The sequence below is a fragment of the Mustela nivalis genome, assembly GCF_964662115.1.
Source record: "Mustela nivalis genome assembly, chromosome: 6".
Classification (NCBI taxonomy): domain Eukaryota; kingdom Metazoa; phylum Chordata; class Mammalia; order Carnivora; family Mustelidae; genus Mustela; species Mustela nivalis.
The window spans coordinates 77565197-77583671 of NC_139025.1; the positions used below are offsets into that span (position 1 = coordinate 77565197).

The 18475-nt window shown below is 36.9% G+C and overlaps 2 protein-coding genes across 17 annotated transcripts in view; both read left to right on the forward strand.

Annotated features, from left to right (window-relative positions):
* GABPB1 (GA binding protein transcription factor subunit beta 1) overlaps positions 1-18475 on the forward strand; it is a 975210-nt gene that overhangs the window by 355487 nt on the left and 601248 nt on the right. The window lies entirely within an intron of this gene.
* Positions 1-18475, forward strand: part of ATP8B4 (ATPase phospholipid transporting 8B4 (putative)) — a 256040-nt gene that overhangs the window by 155738 nt on the left and 81827 nt on the right. For all 14 annotated transcript variants that reach the window (XM_082734772.1, XM_082734778.1, XM_082734770.1 and 11 more), the window contains 3 exons: positions 1455-1651; positions 14328-14536; positions 17960-18003. In XM_082734772.1, coding sequence (XP_082590898.1) covers positions 1455-1651; positions 14328-14536; positions 17960-18003 — 450 coding nt within the window. The remainder of the gene's footprint in view (positions 1-1454; positions 1652-14327; positions 14537-17959; positions 18004-18475) is intronic.

Below are 18475 nucleotides of genomic sequence, written 5' to 3' on the forward strand. Positions count from 1 at the left end.
TCCCTATTTAAATGGCCCTAATCCCACTTCTGGGCTTGCATGGAAATTGTATGTATATCCACCACACAGTAAGTATAAATGAGAATTTATACTATAGGTAAGCCTATAGCCTGATTGTGAAGGAGAGACTATCCCAGCTTTCATACTAGAAAATCAAATAATCCACTGGAGAATTAGAAACTGAGTCCATCCTACTTAGGGCATTTAATGCCAAGTACCACTGGTTTTAATGCTCTTAAAGTAATTCACTTCAAATAATTTGTAGTATTAATCATTGAAATAAAAGAGGATACCATGATACAGGTATCAAATTGGTAGGATTTCAGGAATTTACAATTCTACTTTTCTCTAACACATGGTTTTCTAAGGTACTTGTAAGTCAGGTTTTTCCATATTTTTTTTTTCTACATAAATGTCTTCTACATGTATATTTTGTTCATGAATGAATAAAGAGGAAAGTAGTCCTAGAATGCCAGAATATTCCTTCTTGGAGAAAAAAGGAAATAAGTTCAATACATTTCTATTCCCTAGCGCCACTCCTCCCTCAACAGAGGTTGGTCTTGTCTCTTAACACAGTATGACACTTGGCAAAACAAAGTCCCCTGAATCCCTTGTTCGGCTCAGGTCTTACCTGTTCACTGACTTTGTGTCTTTCCTTTCCAACGCTGGCATTTGAGCGAACCTTGCTCTCTTTCTAGACGCCTCCAAAATGTTTGCTTTGCTAATCCTGATACTAATCCCAATTTAAGAGTTGGCTAACAGTTTTCAGATTGCTTCCCACTATTTTTAAATCTCAAAAGAAAAAATATACATGCCATGCTGTATTTTAATTAATCCTTCTTTTTCTTGTGGACTGTAAATAAGGATTGTGTAGCTAGATCTGTGGCCAAGAGTCTTGACTAGTCTCAGATTATTCTTTATCCCTGATATTTTCTTCCTTTTGGGTGACCATATTATTTATAATTCAAACAGGGACACTTTTGAAGGGGAAAGGAGAAAGCACAATTAGTATGACATCTGGACAACAGATACAAACTGGTGCACACCAGGGCAAATCAGGACATATGACCTTCTTTACTTAAGCCACTTAAGTATATGCACTCATCATAAATCAAGGGTGTGAATTTATTGGCTTTGTGACCATGGATGAGTTATAATATTTCTGTGCTTCTGTTTTATTTTGTTCTGTTTTTGATTCTTAACCTGTGAATAATGATTGTCCTTATCTCAGACAATCAGTGGGAGAATTAAGTGAGAAAATGCATGTAACATATTTAACCAAGTTCCAACATAAAAATATTGAATTTTACTTGTATGATTAATGATAAGTAAGAAGAGCTTTGCCTGTCTTTTCAAATGACCTTTTCTTGGAATTAGGAGTATGACGGTATTGTGTTGGGATGATGAGTTTTGGGTTCAAGTTAACCTTAGCCAGACTTCTATTCTCATTTCAGATTTTTGGGTTTCTGGTATGCCTGGGAATTATTCTTGCAATAGGAAATTCAATCTGGGAGAATCAAGTTGGAGACCAATTCAGAACTTTCCTCTTTTGGAATGAAAGAGAGAAGAACTCTGTCTTCTCAGGATTCTTAACATTCTGGTCATATATTATAATCCTCAATACAGTTGTACCCATTTCATTATATGTGAGGTAAGATGAGAATTTATACTATAGGTAAGCCACTTTGTCAAAAGACCATTGTGCATAATCATGCTCTGTAATCATTTTTGTTTTAAAATGATGACAGTGTGGTGGATGTCTTGCTTTAACTGCTTATGATCTGCTACATCTGTTACAAATCAGGCAACTAAGCTGCTTAATCTGCTTAATTTTTACATTTTCAAATTATAGTAAATGCATTTTGTTTTATCCTTGATTTGATCTGGTTTCTTAGGGGTCTTATTCTTTGGAAAGATGGACTGCAGTGTCTCATGCAACCTGATCAGTTAGAAATGGGTTGATATAGGGTAAGAAATGGAAGAATACTTGGGGACATCTATTCTGATGGTGACTCCCTGCCACTAGTCTGGCTCCCGATACTCACTCAGATTTGGATTCTGTTCCACCACTTAGTAACTCCATGTTATTGGGCAAGTTATTTCACCTTCTAGTCTTCAGTTTCCTGATTTTAAAAGAAAAGAAAATAGCATTTTACTGAATAGTAAAGAGTAAACAAACTGTAAAGCTCTTAAAAGAATGACACATCGTAAGAGCTTGAGAAATGTTAATTTTTCCTATTATTGTAACTATAACATAAAGAAGTTGAAATACAGTTGGTAGCACTTGTCCATTGTTAAATAAGTATGAGTCATAACTCCCACCACAACACCATCTGTCATTTCTAGATTTGGTCTCACAAAAAAGAGCTAAAATGACCTCTCTTTTTCTCTCTTTTCTCTCTCTGTCTCTCCATACACACACACACACACACACACACACACGTAATACTGTATAGGCACATATATATGTGTATTTGTGTGTGTGTATTTGATAAGGCTTAGAAGGTGGCTCAAGAGTGTGTAGCTGGGGTACTTTTGATCCTAATCCTACCAAGATTGCGCCAGACTATCTCAAAGGCACTGGAGCCAGGGTGAGACATGGTTGTTTGACATCCCTCATCACCAGTACTTTAACAATACAAAAAAATTACCGGCTCTAAATCCCCACTAATTTTTACAAGCTTCTTTTTCTCTCTTTCCAAAATCCTGGCTATGATGAAGCAAGGGAAGTTCAATGCACAAAATCCACCCTTGTTTTGGATAGCAGTCAGGAAACTGAAATGTCAACTTGTGGGAAATTTACTTGAAGTAGTGGCATGTGGCCACAACACCGCAAATTGCTCTGGGCCTTCTGGAGCTGTGGTCAGAGCAGGCTCTATTTAAGCTGTATCCTACTGGCTCATCTTTGATTCCGAGGACCTCTCATGATTGTATCCAATTATAAAGTCTGTAGTAAATCCTGCTCTTTGCCAGAAGAGCTACGGTCAGCTTTTATAGCTTTCCTTTTATGTCCTAAACGGACCATAAATGCTCATGGTGGCTTACCATCTGTACATGTGCAGTTTCATATGTCCTCACAAAGGAAGTATATTCTCTGCATGTTCTTTCTTTGAAGTGCGTTGGCATTTTTCACTTAATGATTTGAAAGATTGGTGTTGTAGAGGTCAAGGCTAGATTCCCAGGTTAGCTTTCCTTTTCCTTCTAATGTGTCTCTTGCAGTAATGAAAAGAAAACCCAAGTGGAATAGTTCAAACCCAGGTTCTGGTTTTGGCATGACCACAAATAGCTGTGTGACCTTGAAGAAAGCACTTGGCTTTTCTGTGCCTTAGTTTGTTTATGAACTATGTGTTGCTCAGTGAAATGGCAGGATTAAAGTAATTGATCTGAGTTCCTGTCTGCTCCAAATAATACCACCTTACCCCAGATAACATTTAATATTTTATATAAAGTGCTTCCATATACTTTATCTTACTTATGCCTCCCAACAACCTTCTAAAGTAGTTACTGCTCAACTTCTTTCAGAAATGAGATTATTTGTACAGGCTCATGGGGCTGATTAGGGATAGAACCAAGATCCAAAGCACAACATCTGACACTTGGTACTGTGTTTTTCTTCTCTCCCTAAATGGTGTCTGGTTTATTACTCAGTGAAGATATCAAGAGAAGGGGGACGCTTGGGTGGCTCAGTGGGTTAAGCCACTGCCTTCAGCTCAGGTCATGATCTCAGGGTCCTGGGATCGAGTCCCGCATCGGGTTCTCTGCTCAGCAGGGAGCCTGCTTCCTCCTCCTCCTCTCTCTCTGCCTACTTGTGATCTCTCTCTGTCAAGTAAATAAATAAAATCTTAAAAAAAAAACAAAACAAAAACCTCTTTGGGCGCCTGGGTGGCTCAGTGGGTTAAGCCGCTGCCTTCGGCTCAGGTCACGATCTCAGGGTCCTGGGATCGAGTCTTGCATCAGGCTCTCTGCTCAGCAGGGAGCCTGCTTCCTCCTCTCTCTGCCTGCCTCTCTGCTTACTTGTAATTTCTCTCTGTCAAATAAATAAATAAAATCTTTAAAAAAAAAAAAAAGAAGATATCAAGAGAAGGAAAAGAGTCTAGAGCTCTGTACTTGTTGTAAGGCATAGTAATGATGAGGGTAAATGGGAACTTTCCTCTCAACAAACAAGAGCAGTGATTCTGATCTGAACATGACGGGAGGAGCATTCCAAGGAATTTCAGGTTGCTCAGTCCTAAAGACTGAGACCTACAAGAAGAGAACCCTCACGTTTTTCTCTTTGGAAGGGAGGCCTTCTATAAAATCTTCCTCTAGGCTTTCAACTAGGTACAAAGAATAAATTAGGACTGAATGTCACTCGAGGGTAAAAGTGTTGAATTTACTTTGAATGGTTAACAATTCCACATGAACAGAGGGTGTTGATGTTGTTAAAATATTTCGGTGCTGTCCGTTTGTTTATCTGTAGTATTAAAGCATACCCAGCTACAGTTTTTTTAATACATCATGGTAAGAAATGCAGCCATGTACTCCCAAGGAATTAGATTTTTTTTTTCCCCCCAAAGCAATAGGAATTCATTTCGACTTTGCTTATTTAGCCACAGAATGGGTGGAATCATAAGCCTTGCTCTTTGAGCTTTCAGGCAGAAAACACTAGCACTTGATATTTATGCTAACTCAGAACGTTTGTCTCCTTTTTTCTGCCATGACAAGACAAAGAGCTGAATGTTCCACTGTGACTCTCCCAAATCCTCTTTCCCAAATAAAAAGGATACCCTTCCTCTCCACACACTATTTTAAGATCTAAGAGTCCAAATTAATTTGCAGGACTTCCATTGGTTTGAAGTGTGGTACAGAAGGATCAGATGGTATTGTATTCATTTTGCTTTGAGTTTTCAGGGAGCTCTCTTACTTCTGAAAGATGAAAGCTTCATATTGTTTGTACAGTTACCTTCGTAATGCCATTCTTAAGGTCAGGTCGGCATTGGCTTTATCGAATGTCTGAATTCTGAAGCTCGGTGGTTGATGATTTGTGTGATCTTTGGTTAGTCACTTAATGTCCTTACTGGTGAAATTAGGGAATAGAAGGCCAGGATTCATCCATTCAGCACTGATGGACTGCTTATTACAGGTAAAGCACTGTGCTTGGTCCACTATAAGTGCTAATTTTTTTTTTTTTTTTTTAAGTGAATGGAATAAGGAAAACAGCCGAGACAGAAAAGCTAGCAAGGAATTTACAAGGAAGTATGTGTGTGTGGAGGAGAAGAGGGGAGCATAGATGGGTAAACTATAAAAGGAAAATATATAAACAAATTCAGAATATGACTTTATTTTTATATTGTAGGATTCTACATAGTCATAGTGTGATTTTTAGTTTAGGTGAAAAAAAAAGTGTTACCATTTAAATAGGTCAAAAATGAATGGGCACCATACCACTTTTGGAAAGGGAAATATCAGGAGCATAGAATGTAATGCTAGAAAGGATTTTGGTTTCATCTTTTGTCTTCAGGAAGACAAATGTTCAGAGTTAGCATAATCAAGCCACTATAAATGTTCTCACTTTACAGATGAGAAAACCAAAGCTTAATTCCCATTAAGATCAGAAATGGGTCTTTGCTATTGTCATTACTGTGTTATACTCTTCTGGATGACCTTGTTAATGTACTAAGACGTATAGCAAAATATCAGTGAAGAGATGTCATGAACCTGAAATGATAATAACTCTATTAGAAAGTAAGAGTATAGTCAATGTGATTATAGACTTAGGAAATCCAATGGAATAATCCTGTGAGTCTCTTAGTAAGATAATTCATTTAAATGTCTGGTTTTGTGTCATAATCACATTTCTTACTATCAGGAAAAGCTTTTAATGTTAAAACAAAAAACTTTCCTTTAGGTCAACAACACTTTAAATAATTTAAACAATGATCTCATCAATAAAAAGATACAATGTGCAGGAACATATCTATCAAGCTATGGTGTAGACTTATATAAAAAACAAAGGCAAATCAAAACTAAACTAAAATTCTTTACCAATAGAGGTATTTTATTACCTAATACCAATTTCAAAATTGAATTACTATAAAGATTAATCCTTCTCCTTGAAGTGGCATTGATATATTAAAATATTAGGTCTTTTCCAATAATTATAAGTTTAATGTACACTTAATACAAATCTCAAATAAGTTTTATGAGAAAGCTGGTACATTGATTCTAAAGTTTGCATAAATGAACACATTGATTCTATCAGTAAGAATAGGTGAGTAATTATAGCTAAGAATTTTTAAAGAGACTAAGTGTTCCTACATCCTCCCAGGTATTGCCAAATTTTATAAAGATGCAATAAGGAAAATAAGAGATGTATTTTTTCCTTTTTTTTATTATGTTCTGTTAGCCACCATACAGTACATCATTAGTTTTTGATGTAGTATGCAGTAATTCATTAGCTGTGTATAACACCCCTTGCTCCATGCAATACGTGCCCTCCTTAATACCCATCATCGGGCTAACCCATCCCCCCCCAAATCCTCAGTTTGTTTCTTGGAGTCCATAGTCTCTCTTGATTTGTCTCCCTCCTCTAATCCCCCTTGCCTTCATTTTTCTCTTCCTTCTCCTCATATCATCTATGCTATTTCCTATGTTTCACAAATAAGTGAAATCATATGATAATTGACATTCTCTGTTTGACTTATTTCACTCAGCATAATCTCTTCCAGTCCCATCCATGTTAATGTAAAAGTTGGGTATTCATCCTTTCTGATGGCTGAGTAATATTCCATGTATGTGTGTGTGTGTGTGTATGCATGTGCACACATGTGCGTGTGTGTGTGTATATATATATATATACATATATATATATATATACATACATACATACACACACAACATCTTCTTTATAAACACACACACACACACACACACACACACACACACACACACACCACATCTTCTTTATCCATGTATCTGTTGAAGGGCATCTCATCTCTTTCCACAGTTTGGCTATTGTGGACATTACTGCTATGCACATTGGGGTGCATATGGCCCTTTTTTTCTCTACATCTATATCTTTGGGGTAAATATCCAGTAATGCAATTGCTGGGTCATAACATAGCTCTATTTTTAATTTTTTGAGGAACCTCCACACTGTTTTCCAAAGTGGCTGTACCAACTTGCATTCCCACCAACAGTGTAAGAGGGTTCCCCTTTCTCCACATGCTCTCCAATATTTGTTGTTTCTTCCATTGTCAATTTTAGCCATTCTAAGTGCTCTAAGGTGGTATCTCAATGAGGCCTGGATTTGAATTTCCCGTTGGCTAATGAGGATGAACATTTTTTCATATATCTGTTAGCCATTTGTATGTTTTCATTGGAGAAGTGTCTGTTCATGTCTTCTACCCATTTTTGGACTTGATTATTTGTTTTTTGGGTGTGGAGTTTGAGAAGTTCTTTATAGATCTTGGATACCAGCCCTTTATCTGTAGAGTCATTTGCAAATATCTTCTTCCATTCTGTGGGTTGGCTCATTGTTTTGTTGACTGTTTCCTTTGCTGTGCAGAAGTTATCTATCTTGATGAAGTCCCAAAAGTTCATTTTCAATTTTGTTTTCCTTGCTTTTGGAGACATGTCTTGAAAAAAGTTGTTGTGGCTGATGTTGAAGAGGTTACTGCCTATATTTCCTTTAGGATTTTGATGGATTCCTGTCTCACATTGAGGTCTTTCATCCATTTTGAGTTTATCTTTGTGTATGCTGTGAGAGAATGGTCCAGTTTCATTTTTCTATATGTAGCTGTCCCATTTTCCCAGCACCACTTATTGAAGAGACTGTTTTTTTCCCCCATTTGGTATTTTTTCCTGCTTTGTCAAAGATTAGTTGACCACAGAATTGAAGGTCCATTTCTGGAATCTCTGTTCTGTTCCACTGGTCTATGTGTCTGTTTTTGTGCCTATACCATCCTGTTTTGGTGATCACAGCTTTGTAATATAGCTTGAAGTCAGGCAACGTATGCTCCAAGCTTTGTTTTTCTTTTTCAACATTCCCTTGGTGATTTGGGTCTTTTCTGGTTTCACAGAAGTTTTAGGATTGTTTGTTCTAGCTCCTTGAAAAATGCCAATGGTATTTTAATAGGGATGACACTGAAAGTGTAGCTTGCTCTGGCCAGGATAGACATTTTAACAATGCTTATTCTTCCAATCCATGAACATGGAATATTTTGCCATCTTTTTGTATCTTCCTCAATTTCTTTCATAAGTGTTCTGTAGTATAGATCCTTTACCTCTTTGGTTAGGTGTATTCCTAGGTATCTTGTGGTTTTTGGTGCTATTGTAAGTGGAATTGATTCCTTAATTTCTCTTTCTATGGTTACATTGTTAGTGTATAGAAAAGCAACCAGTTTCTGTGCATTGGTTTTATATCCTGCCATATTGCTGAATTTCTGTATGAGTTCTAATAATTTGGGGGTAGAATCTTTTGGGTTTTCCACATAAAGTGTCATGTCATCTGTGAAGAGAGAGAGTTTGACTTCTTTGCCTATTTAAATACCTTTTATTTCTTTTTGTTGTCTGTCTGCTGAGGCTAGGACTTCTACTGTCTTGAACAATAGTGGCAAGGGACGGCATCCTTGTCATGTTCCTGATACTAAGGGAAAGGTTCCCACCTTTTCCTCATTGATAATGATATTCACTATGGATTTTTCATAGATGGATTTTATGAAATTGAGGAATGTTCCCTCTATCCTATACTCTGAAGGGTTTTAATCAGGAAAGGATGCTGTATTTTGTCAAATGCTTTTTCTGCATCAATTAAGAGGACCATATGTTTCTTCTCTCCCCTCTTATTAATATGTTCTGTCACATTGATTGATTTGCGAATGTTGAACCACTCTTGCATCCCAGGGATAAATCTCGCTTGGTCATGATGGATAATCCTTTTAATGTACTGTTGGATCCTATTAGCTAAGATCTTGTTGGGAATTTTGGCATCCATATTCATCAGGGATATTGGTCTGAAATTCTCCTTCTTGATGGGGTCTCTGCCTGGTTTTGGGATCAAGGTAATACTGACCTCATAGAATAAGTCTGGATGTTTTCCTTCTGTTTCTATTTTTTGAAACAGCTTCAGGAGAGTAGGTATTATTTCTTCTTTGAATGTTTGGTAGAATTTCCCAGGGAATCCATCATGTCCTGGACTCTTGTTTTTTGGGAGGTTTTTGATCACTGCTTCAATCTTATTACTGGTTATTGGTCTATTCAGGTTGTCAGTTTCTTCCAGTTTCAGTCTTGGAAATTTATACGTTTCCAGGAATGCATCCATTTCTTCTAGGTTGCTTAATTTATTGGCATGTAGTTGTTGATAATAATTTCTGGTGATTGTTTCTATTTTCTTGATGTTAGTCATGATCTCTTCCCTTTTGTTAATAATTTTATTAATTGGGTCCTTTCTCTTTTCTTTTGGATAAGTCTGGCAAGTGGGTTATCAATCTTATTAATTTTTTCAAAGAACCAGCTTCTAATTTTGTTGATGTGTTCTACCATATTTCTGATTTCTAATTCATTGATCTCTGCTAGGATCTTAATTATTTCCCTTCTTGTGCATGATTTGGGCTCAATTTGTTGTTGATCCTCTGGTTCTTTAAGGTTTAAGGATAGTTTCTGTATTTGGGATTTTTCTTTTCTTTTTTTCCACTGAGACTTGGATGACTATGTATTTCCCCCTTAGGACTGCCTTTGCCATATCCTGTAGGTTTTGGACTGATGTGTATTTTCATTCTCTTTAGTGTCTATGAATTGTTTAAGTTCTTCTTTGATTTCCTAGTTGACCCAAACATTCTTGAGCAGGACCATCTTAACTTTCAGGTGTTTAAATTTCTTCCAAACTTTTTTTTCTTATTGAGGTCCTGTTTGAAAGAGTTGTGGTATAAGAATATGGAGGGAATAATGTCAGTCTTTTGGTATCAGTTGAGACATGATTTCTGACCCTGTATGTTGTCTATTCTGGAGAAAGTTCCATGTGCGCTTGAGAAGAGTGAGTATTCTGTTGTTTTAGAGTTGAATGTCTGTATATATCTATGAGGTCCATCTGGTCCAGGGTGTCATTCAAAGTTCTTATTTCTTTGTTGATTTTTTGCTTAGATGTTCTATCAATTGCTGAGAATGGAGTGTTGAGGTCTCTTACTATTAATGTATTATTATCAGTATATTTCTTTATTTTGGTTAACAGTTGGCTTGTGTAGTTGGCTGCTCCCATTTTGGAGGCATAGATATTTACAATTGTTAGATCTTCTTGTTGGGTAGACCCTTTAAGAATACATAGTGTCCTTTTATATCTCTAACTACAGTCTTAGCTTAAAATCTTATTTGTCTGATATGAGAATTGCTACCCCAGCTTTCTTTTGAGGTCCATTAGCATGAAAGATGGTTCTCCATCACTTCACTTTCAGTCTGGATGTATCTTTAGGTTCAAAGTGAATCTCTTCTAGACAGCATATGGGTGGGTCCTGTGTTTTTATCCAATCTGTAACCCTCTGCCATTTTATGGGAGCATTTAGGCTGTTTACGTTGAGAGTGATTATTGAAAGATATGATTTTATTGTCACATGTTGCCTGTGAAGTCCTTGTTTCTATGTTGTAAATTTCTGTTCTATATCACTCTTGGGGTTTTTGTCCTTTTATAGAAGCCATCTCGCCTTAATATTTCTTTTAATTTTTTTTTAAATTTATTTGACAGAAATCACATGTAGGCAGAGAGGCAGGCAGAGAGAGAGGGGGAAGGCAGGCTCCCTGCTGAGCAGAGAGCCCGATGCGGGGCTTGATCCCAGGACCCTGAGATCATGACCTGAGCCGAAGGCACAGGTTTAACCCACTGAGCCACCCAGGTGCCCGCTGCCTTAATATTTCTTTTAGGGCTGACTTAGTGGTCACATATTCTTTCAGTTTCTATTGGTCCTGGAAGCTCTGTATCTCTCCATCCATTCTGAATGACAGCCTTGCCAGATAAAGTATTGTTGGCTACATGTTCTTCTCATTTAGTACCCTGAATATATCTTGCCAGCCCTATCTAGGTTGCCAGGTCTTTATGGACAGGTCTGATGTTATTTTGATGTTCTTCCCTCTGTATGTAAGGAATCTTTTCCCCCTAACTGCCCTTGAGATGGTTTCCTTAGTTCTAAGATTTGCAAGTTTTACTATTACATGGCAGGACATTGTTCTGTTCTCCTTGATCTTGGGAGGGGTCCTCTCTGCCTCTAGGACAGGAATACTTGTTTCATTACCCAGGTTAGGGAAGTTCTCAGATACAGTTTGCTCAAATATGTCTTCTAGTCCTCTCTCTCTCCACCCCCTCAGGGATCCCAATAATTCTGATGTTGGAACGTTTCATGGTGTTATTTATTTCTCTTTAATATTATTTCTCTTTTACTATTGCTATATTACTATCTATTTCTCAGTTTACATGGATTTTAATCTGTTTGTTCCAGGCCTCCTCCTGTTCCTTCTTTTCTATCAGTTTGTCTTTTAGATCACTAAATAGTTCTTCTGCCTTGTTTACCATAGCTGTTAGAGCATCTAGATTAGATTGGATATCATTGATAGCACTTTTAAGTTCTGCCAGATTAGCTCTCATTTCTGCCCTTAGAGAATCTATGTTGCCATTAATGGTTTTCTTGATCCTAGCTATTGTCTTTATAACCCTCTGATGTCTATTTCTGACAGCTCTCTTATATCCATATCTATTAGTTCTGTGGCAGAGGTCACAGTCTGTGAATCTTTCCTATGTTAGGGGTTCCTTCCCTTAGTCATTCTATTGAGGGGTGGTTGAGGGAATGTACAGAGTCCAAATTATTGACCACAATCCAAGCAAGATGCACCTGTTTTTTTTTTTTTTTTCTATTATGGACTTTGTACTTTTTTCCTAAGGACTTTTTTTATTGACAAAATGATAACGACAAACACATTTTACTATTTTTTGTGGTTCAAAATATATGACAATTTACTATTTTAAATGAACAGTTCAGTAGCTTTATGTACTTTCATATTGTTATACAACCATCAATACCATCATTCTAAAACTTTATCATCTCTCTCTGCTGAAATTCTGTACCCATTAAACATCAACTCTTCTTATTTTGCTTTATCCAGCCACTGGAAAATAGCATCTACTAACAGTCTTTATGTATTTCATTACTACAGGTACCTTATATGAGAGAACATTTTCCTCATATACAACATTTTCCTTTTGGGTCTGAATTATTTCACTTAGGGACCATTTTTCAAGATGGGTCCATCTATGTTGGAACATTATATCATAATTCAGTTCTTTTGTTTAAGGCTAAATAATATTCCATTGTATGCAGTGGAAATGAGTCTTATTTAGTGGTAAATGAGTGGATAAGATACACCTGTTTTATAGGGACCTTAGGGTTGGCTTCCTCTTGTTCTTCTAGCCTGTCTTCTGGGGGAGGGGTCTGCCATGCTGTTACTCAGGCAACCCTCTTTGGGCAGAGTTGCCCCACCCCCTTTGCGTGGGGGGGGGTGGGGATGGGCTCCATGAAAACCAGTATTTTGGGGCTTTTGTGTCTCTTCTGAGAGTCAGAGCAGAAGTGACCATAACCAAACCTCTGTCTCAGAACAGAGAGATCTCAATCTGCTTTCCACTGAGCTCTCCATGTCATACTATCTCCGTTTTTGTCTGTGCTATTAAAACTGCAGATTCCTGGGTTGTGCATCCCACAGCAGTGCTCCCAGCCCTTGATTCCAGGTCCAGGTGCATCTCTGTCCTTTGTGCTTCTAAAATTCATAGCCACCCCCAATTTGCATGCACTCCCCTGCAGCTCCAGGTTTCAGTCTGAGGGTTGCCAGAAAGTCCTTTCCCTGCCGCTACTAGTCTGTGAGTCTGTGTCTGGTCCCCAGCATGGGAGCCTTTTGCACTCCAGAGGTGCAGGATCCCAGAGGCTCCCCCACTTCCATTTATCTTTCAATATCTACCCACAAAAATCACAGTTCCCCACTTCATACCTCAAGACCAACTGCCAGAGATAGTCTGTTTGTGAGATCTAAATGTATCTTCTTACATCTCAGGCTGATTTCATGGGTGTTCAGAATGATCAGGTAGATATCTACCTCAATTCAGGGGGCCATTTGAAATAGGACCACTTACAGCTCCACTATCTTTTTCTCCCCCACTAAGTGACATATTAAGGAATAAAACTGAAATCCCTAGAGTAGATTCTAGTGAGGAATATAATTTATAGGTGGCATGTAAGCATCCCAACACAGTAAGGGAAAGGATTTGTTGTTCAATAAATGATGATGAAAAAACTTCATAAAAATTGAAATTAGCACCTTGTATGTACATCATATTTATAAAAATTCCAACTGTGAAAAGGATTTAAATGGGGGAAAATTCAGTAAAGAACCAGGAGAAAAATAAAGATATTTGTATATATAATCTTGGCATAGGGAAATCCTATTTAAGCAAAATTCCTAAAAGAGAAACTATAAACAATTGATAAATTTGATCAATGAAAAAGAAAACTTCTTCATGCAAAAATAATGGAAACAAAATTAAAATACAAGTGATAAATTGGTAACATTTTTATGATGTGTATGTATATACATTATACATAGTAAATGATGATTTTAGTAATCTAATTGCACAAACTTACAATGTTAACATTTTTGGAAATTGATTTAGTTTTATATATGACAGAGATTTTAAAATTTCATACATTTGGCCATAGAAATTTCACTTCTAGAGTTGGAAAGTCATAAATTACCACTAGAACCTGAGGCAATGCTCTTTTCCTGGCAAAGGGGCAAAGTAGTGTAACAATAATATTTACAATATTGAGATTTACTCAGTATCTATTATGGTTTGCTTAATGCTTTATAGAGCTACTGCTTTTATCTCTTTTGACAAAGCAAAGTACATCAAACAGTATATTAGAGAGAAAGTCCTCAATGTACACATTTCTTTAGATCTTCTTTCTGACAAACATCTTTAATCATAGTCACTTTCTCCTAAGGTATAAGAGAAATGCCAACTTAGGTTACCTAGGAAATCTCTACTGGGCCTGTTTAATATAAATGGTGACCCATGGGACATTCTCCAAGGTTTTATGCAGAGTCAGTCTATTTTTTTCATGGTGTTTCAGGGAAATAACTTTGGCAGGTTCATAATCAGCCTCTGCTGAGATGCTTCTGAAGGTCACTAGAACCTGGGGATGGAGCATCCGTATTTTCTCCTACACTCTGAAGACTTTGATGGACTTCTTACTTTGGCAAAGCTTTGTGTGTTCTGAAATTGATGGAGCATTTCTTTTTCTCCATTTTAATGGATGAAGTATGGAAGTAATTCGTCTGGGACACAGTTATTTTATAAACTGGGACCGGAAGATGTATTACTCTGGAAAATCCACACCTGCTGAAGCTCGGACGACTACTCTCAATGAGGAACTGGGCCAGATTGAATACGTTTTCTCTGACAAAACAGGAACCCTCACTCAAAACATCATGACTTTTAAAAAATGTTCTATTAATGGGAAAATCTATGGTAAGGGAAAGAGTTCTTCTTTCTTACTGATTTTTTAAAAATATTTTATTCATTTGACAGACAGAGATCACAAGTAGGCAGAGAGACAGGCAGAGAGAGAGGGGGGAAGCAGGCTCCCTGTTGAGCAGGCCCCTGGGATCATGACCTGAGCCGAAGGCAGAGGCTTTAACCCACTGAGCCACCCAGGAGCCCCTCTTACTGATACTGTTAACAGTTCTTAAAGACTATAAGTAACTCTATTTTGTAAGACAAACCTTTTATTGCTGGGTTTCTTATTAATATGGGCACTGCCAGCATCTAACATAGTGCTCAGCATATAATAAACACTAAATATTTGTTCAATGAATGTTGAATAATTGAGATGAAACTTTGTATTTGTTACCATTTGGGAATAGAGATAGGGATTAGATATGATACTATCTGAGACTGCTTTTGGTGCTCTGTGTAATTATACTCCATGGTGCTTAATATGCCGATATCCCAGGGAGGAAAAGGTTTTTGCAACTTAATTTGCTCAGTAAAAGCAAGTGTTTCATACTTGCTTCCTAACAGCACTGGAAGTGGTGTTAGGGCCTGTGTTTGTAAGAATTTACAGTTCATTCTTAAGAATTCACACTGCACAGGGCTGTTTTGAATGACCAGACAAGCTATATCATTAATATCCAATTCCTGTTTGCTTTTGTCAGGACACCTGCTCTGAATTAAGATTTTCAGGCATTCTTTTTCTATGTGACCCTTGTTGCTCTGATTTTGGCCAGTTATTAGATAGTTCTGTTGAAAGCATGGGAGATCAGCAGAAGGTTTCCATTGGGTGTCTCGAATTCCTTATCTTTCTTCACTGACTCTGAGTGCTCAGGTGTTCGGTACAGAAATAACCGAGAAAGAGAGGAAAAACTTCCCTTTGTCTCCTAATAAGAAGCTTTACACATTGCCAAATATTTTAAAGTAAGATTTGATCTTGAACAAAATTAAGAAATATAAGAAGTTGGTTTTTATACTCTCCTGCCTCTTGACCTCCCTTTGCTACCCCCACTCCTTACCCCACCTCTCCTCTGCTCTAATTCCCCCCTTTCTGGGTGAGAACCAGACAATTCTTAATCTGGACTTCCATAAGCCCTCAGTTACATTGTGCTTTTCTCATATCACTATTACAGTAACTTGTAGGTAAAATAGAGACTTTCCTTAAAATTTTCTTGACATTATTTTTAGGAGCTTTCTAAAAATATTGGCTGAGTCCAAAGAGTAGTTTAAATGGGAAAATTTTAGCCAGAGGAGTGGAGTTTTTTTTTTTTTTAAGATTTTATTTATTTACTTGACAAGGATCACAAGTAGGCAGAGAGGCAGGCAGAGAGAGAGGAAGGGAAGCAGGCTCCCCGCTGAGCAGAGAGCCCAATGTTGGGCTCGATCCCAGGATCCTGAGATCATGACCTGAGCCGAAGGCAGAGGCTTTAACCCACTGAGCCGCCCAGGCACCCCATAGAGATATTTTTAATTTGGAGGACATTTTGGATTTTTTTTTTTTGTCATGGAACGTATTGATAATAACATAATAATGATAATATCACTTTAGGAAATGATGCTAAGTAACTTACCAGACATGTGTACCAGGATTTCTTTGTAGAGATGTTTGTCACAGGTCTATTTTTAGGAAAGGCCCTTGATTTTCACAAGTATATATATTCCAAGACCTTCACAAATTTCCAAATTTCCAAATCCCATGACGCTTGCAATTTCCCTAGTAAAATGCAGAACTGAAATATTTAACTAAGCTCTTTATCCCCTTAGTTTATATACTATTATAATTTATAATGTGTTTTTTATGTCATTTAAGTATATTCTTACTAAAGTACTCACAGAATGTTCAAGAATCACTTTTTCTTGTTTTCCTATAGATTGGTCTTGTTTATATCATATATGCAGCCTTGGGAACATTGGGCATTCTACTCTGATTATCTAAATCTGTTTTCTAGCTCAGAACTTTTATTTTCTTCAACTTCTTTAACTTTTCTTCATTTTTATCACCACCTTTATAAGCACGCTCCCTTTTGAGGGGTCCTTTTACAGGAAGGCACAGCTTTGTTTCGTTTTTATCAGTTAAGAATTACGGCCTTATGGCACAATGACTGGAGCATAATCTTAGTGTGTTTGAGATTTAAATTCTAGGAACATGTCAAGTTTTATTCACTGGCTTGGGGATTCCACCCATGTTGCAGTCACACAGTGGTCCAGATTTAGACCAGGGCTCCAGAAAAACAGTAAATACTGATTCTTCAGAGGCTTTTCTGGGTCATAGCATTGTGTTGTGAAAAGAGAGACTCAGGTTCAAAAACATACAAGGCTGACATTTCAGACTCAGTTTAGTAACTTCCCATGGATTTCTGTTCTTCAGTTCCCTCGCTTGTAGAACAGGAGTGAAAAATCTTCATCTTGCAAGTTTGTTATGAAGATGAGTGATAATACAAGTGCCTGGCACAGGATTGATCCAAGAAATTCTTACTCTCTTTGCAAGAAATATAGTCTTGGTAAATGGCATTAAATCTTCAAATGCTAAGCAAAAATTAGAAAAATCTTAAAAGCTTCCGAAGAGGAGAAAGCTAAAATAAATTATGCTATACAGCTATTATACAACCATTCAAATTTAGATTCACAAAGAATTTTAATGACCAGAGAAATTCTCACAAATTCTTAGGTTAAAAACAGCAGGAACCAGGCATTTTTGAACTCTGTGATAAATATACGTTTGCGCGTGCGCGCACACACACGAACTCGATGTTAAAGAAACTCTATAAATACTTGTTATTCCTAGGGGGTGGGATTATTTTAATTTTTATTTTCTACTGTAAACATCTTGTATTTTCCAATTTATCTATAATAAGGATATATTGGCTTTATACTAAGATAAATTATTTTTAAATATTTGGCACATACTTGTCTATGCTTTCTGACTGTAGGGGGCATCGACACTGTTTAACATTTACATGCTAATTTGACCTTGATATTACCTAGCTGTACCTGGCCCAAACAAAGATGGAGATGTATTCACCAGGCTCTAACATTGGTGAGAATTGGTCTGTCTAGGATGTCATTTTGAATACCCCAGGATAAAGTGGAAAACAAAATTTACCTCTGGCAAACATCATAGGTAATGTGATAGCAGAAGGATAAAATTTACAGAAGTACATGATTATGAGCTTTATATTTTCTTTTAATGCATACTGCATTTTAGTTCTATCTTGGGCAAACCTGGGTATTTCTTTGGATGAATCACTATGTCTAGGCCTATAGTTTGAAACTACTCCTAAAAAGTCTACCTTTGAACTCATAATGCCATCTAGTAATGGTGCTTTAATAAGTGTATTCCTTAAAATGAAATGTCTAAATCTAGTTTTAATTTCATTTGCTATTCTCAATTTGTTTTGGCAGGTGAAGTTCCTGAAGGCATGGGTCAGAAAACAGATATACCTAAGGTGTGGAGGTGATAAATTTCATTCTTACTTTTTTTTTTTTTTAATTTCAAATTGTACATGTGTTTCTTTTTTTTTCTTTTTAATTTAAAATTTAAAAAATTTAAAAATTATCATATAATGTATTATTAGCCCCAAGGGTACAGGTCTATTAATTGCCAGTGGATTGTACACTTCATGTACATGTGTTTTTAAAATGAGGAGTTCCTGGAGGCCTGATTTCCACTGTGACCAGATGAAATATTTAGTATATAATTTTAAAAAATAGATTCAGATGGTTCAAAATCCCTTCTATTGAGGTCCCTCAATCACAGAGTTCCCTCTGTTTTATTCTTTTAGAGATATTTCAAAGTATACAAGGAAGTATTTTTTTCTCCATATTTTACATAGGTGGTAGCATACTCTCTGTGCTGTTCTTAACTTTCTCAATGATATATTTGAGATCTTTCTAGAGTAGTGGAATCGGAATTCCACT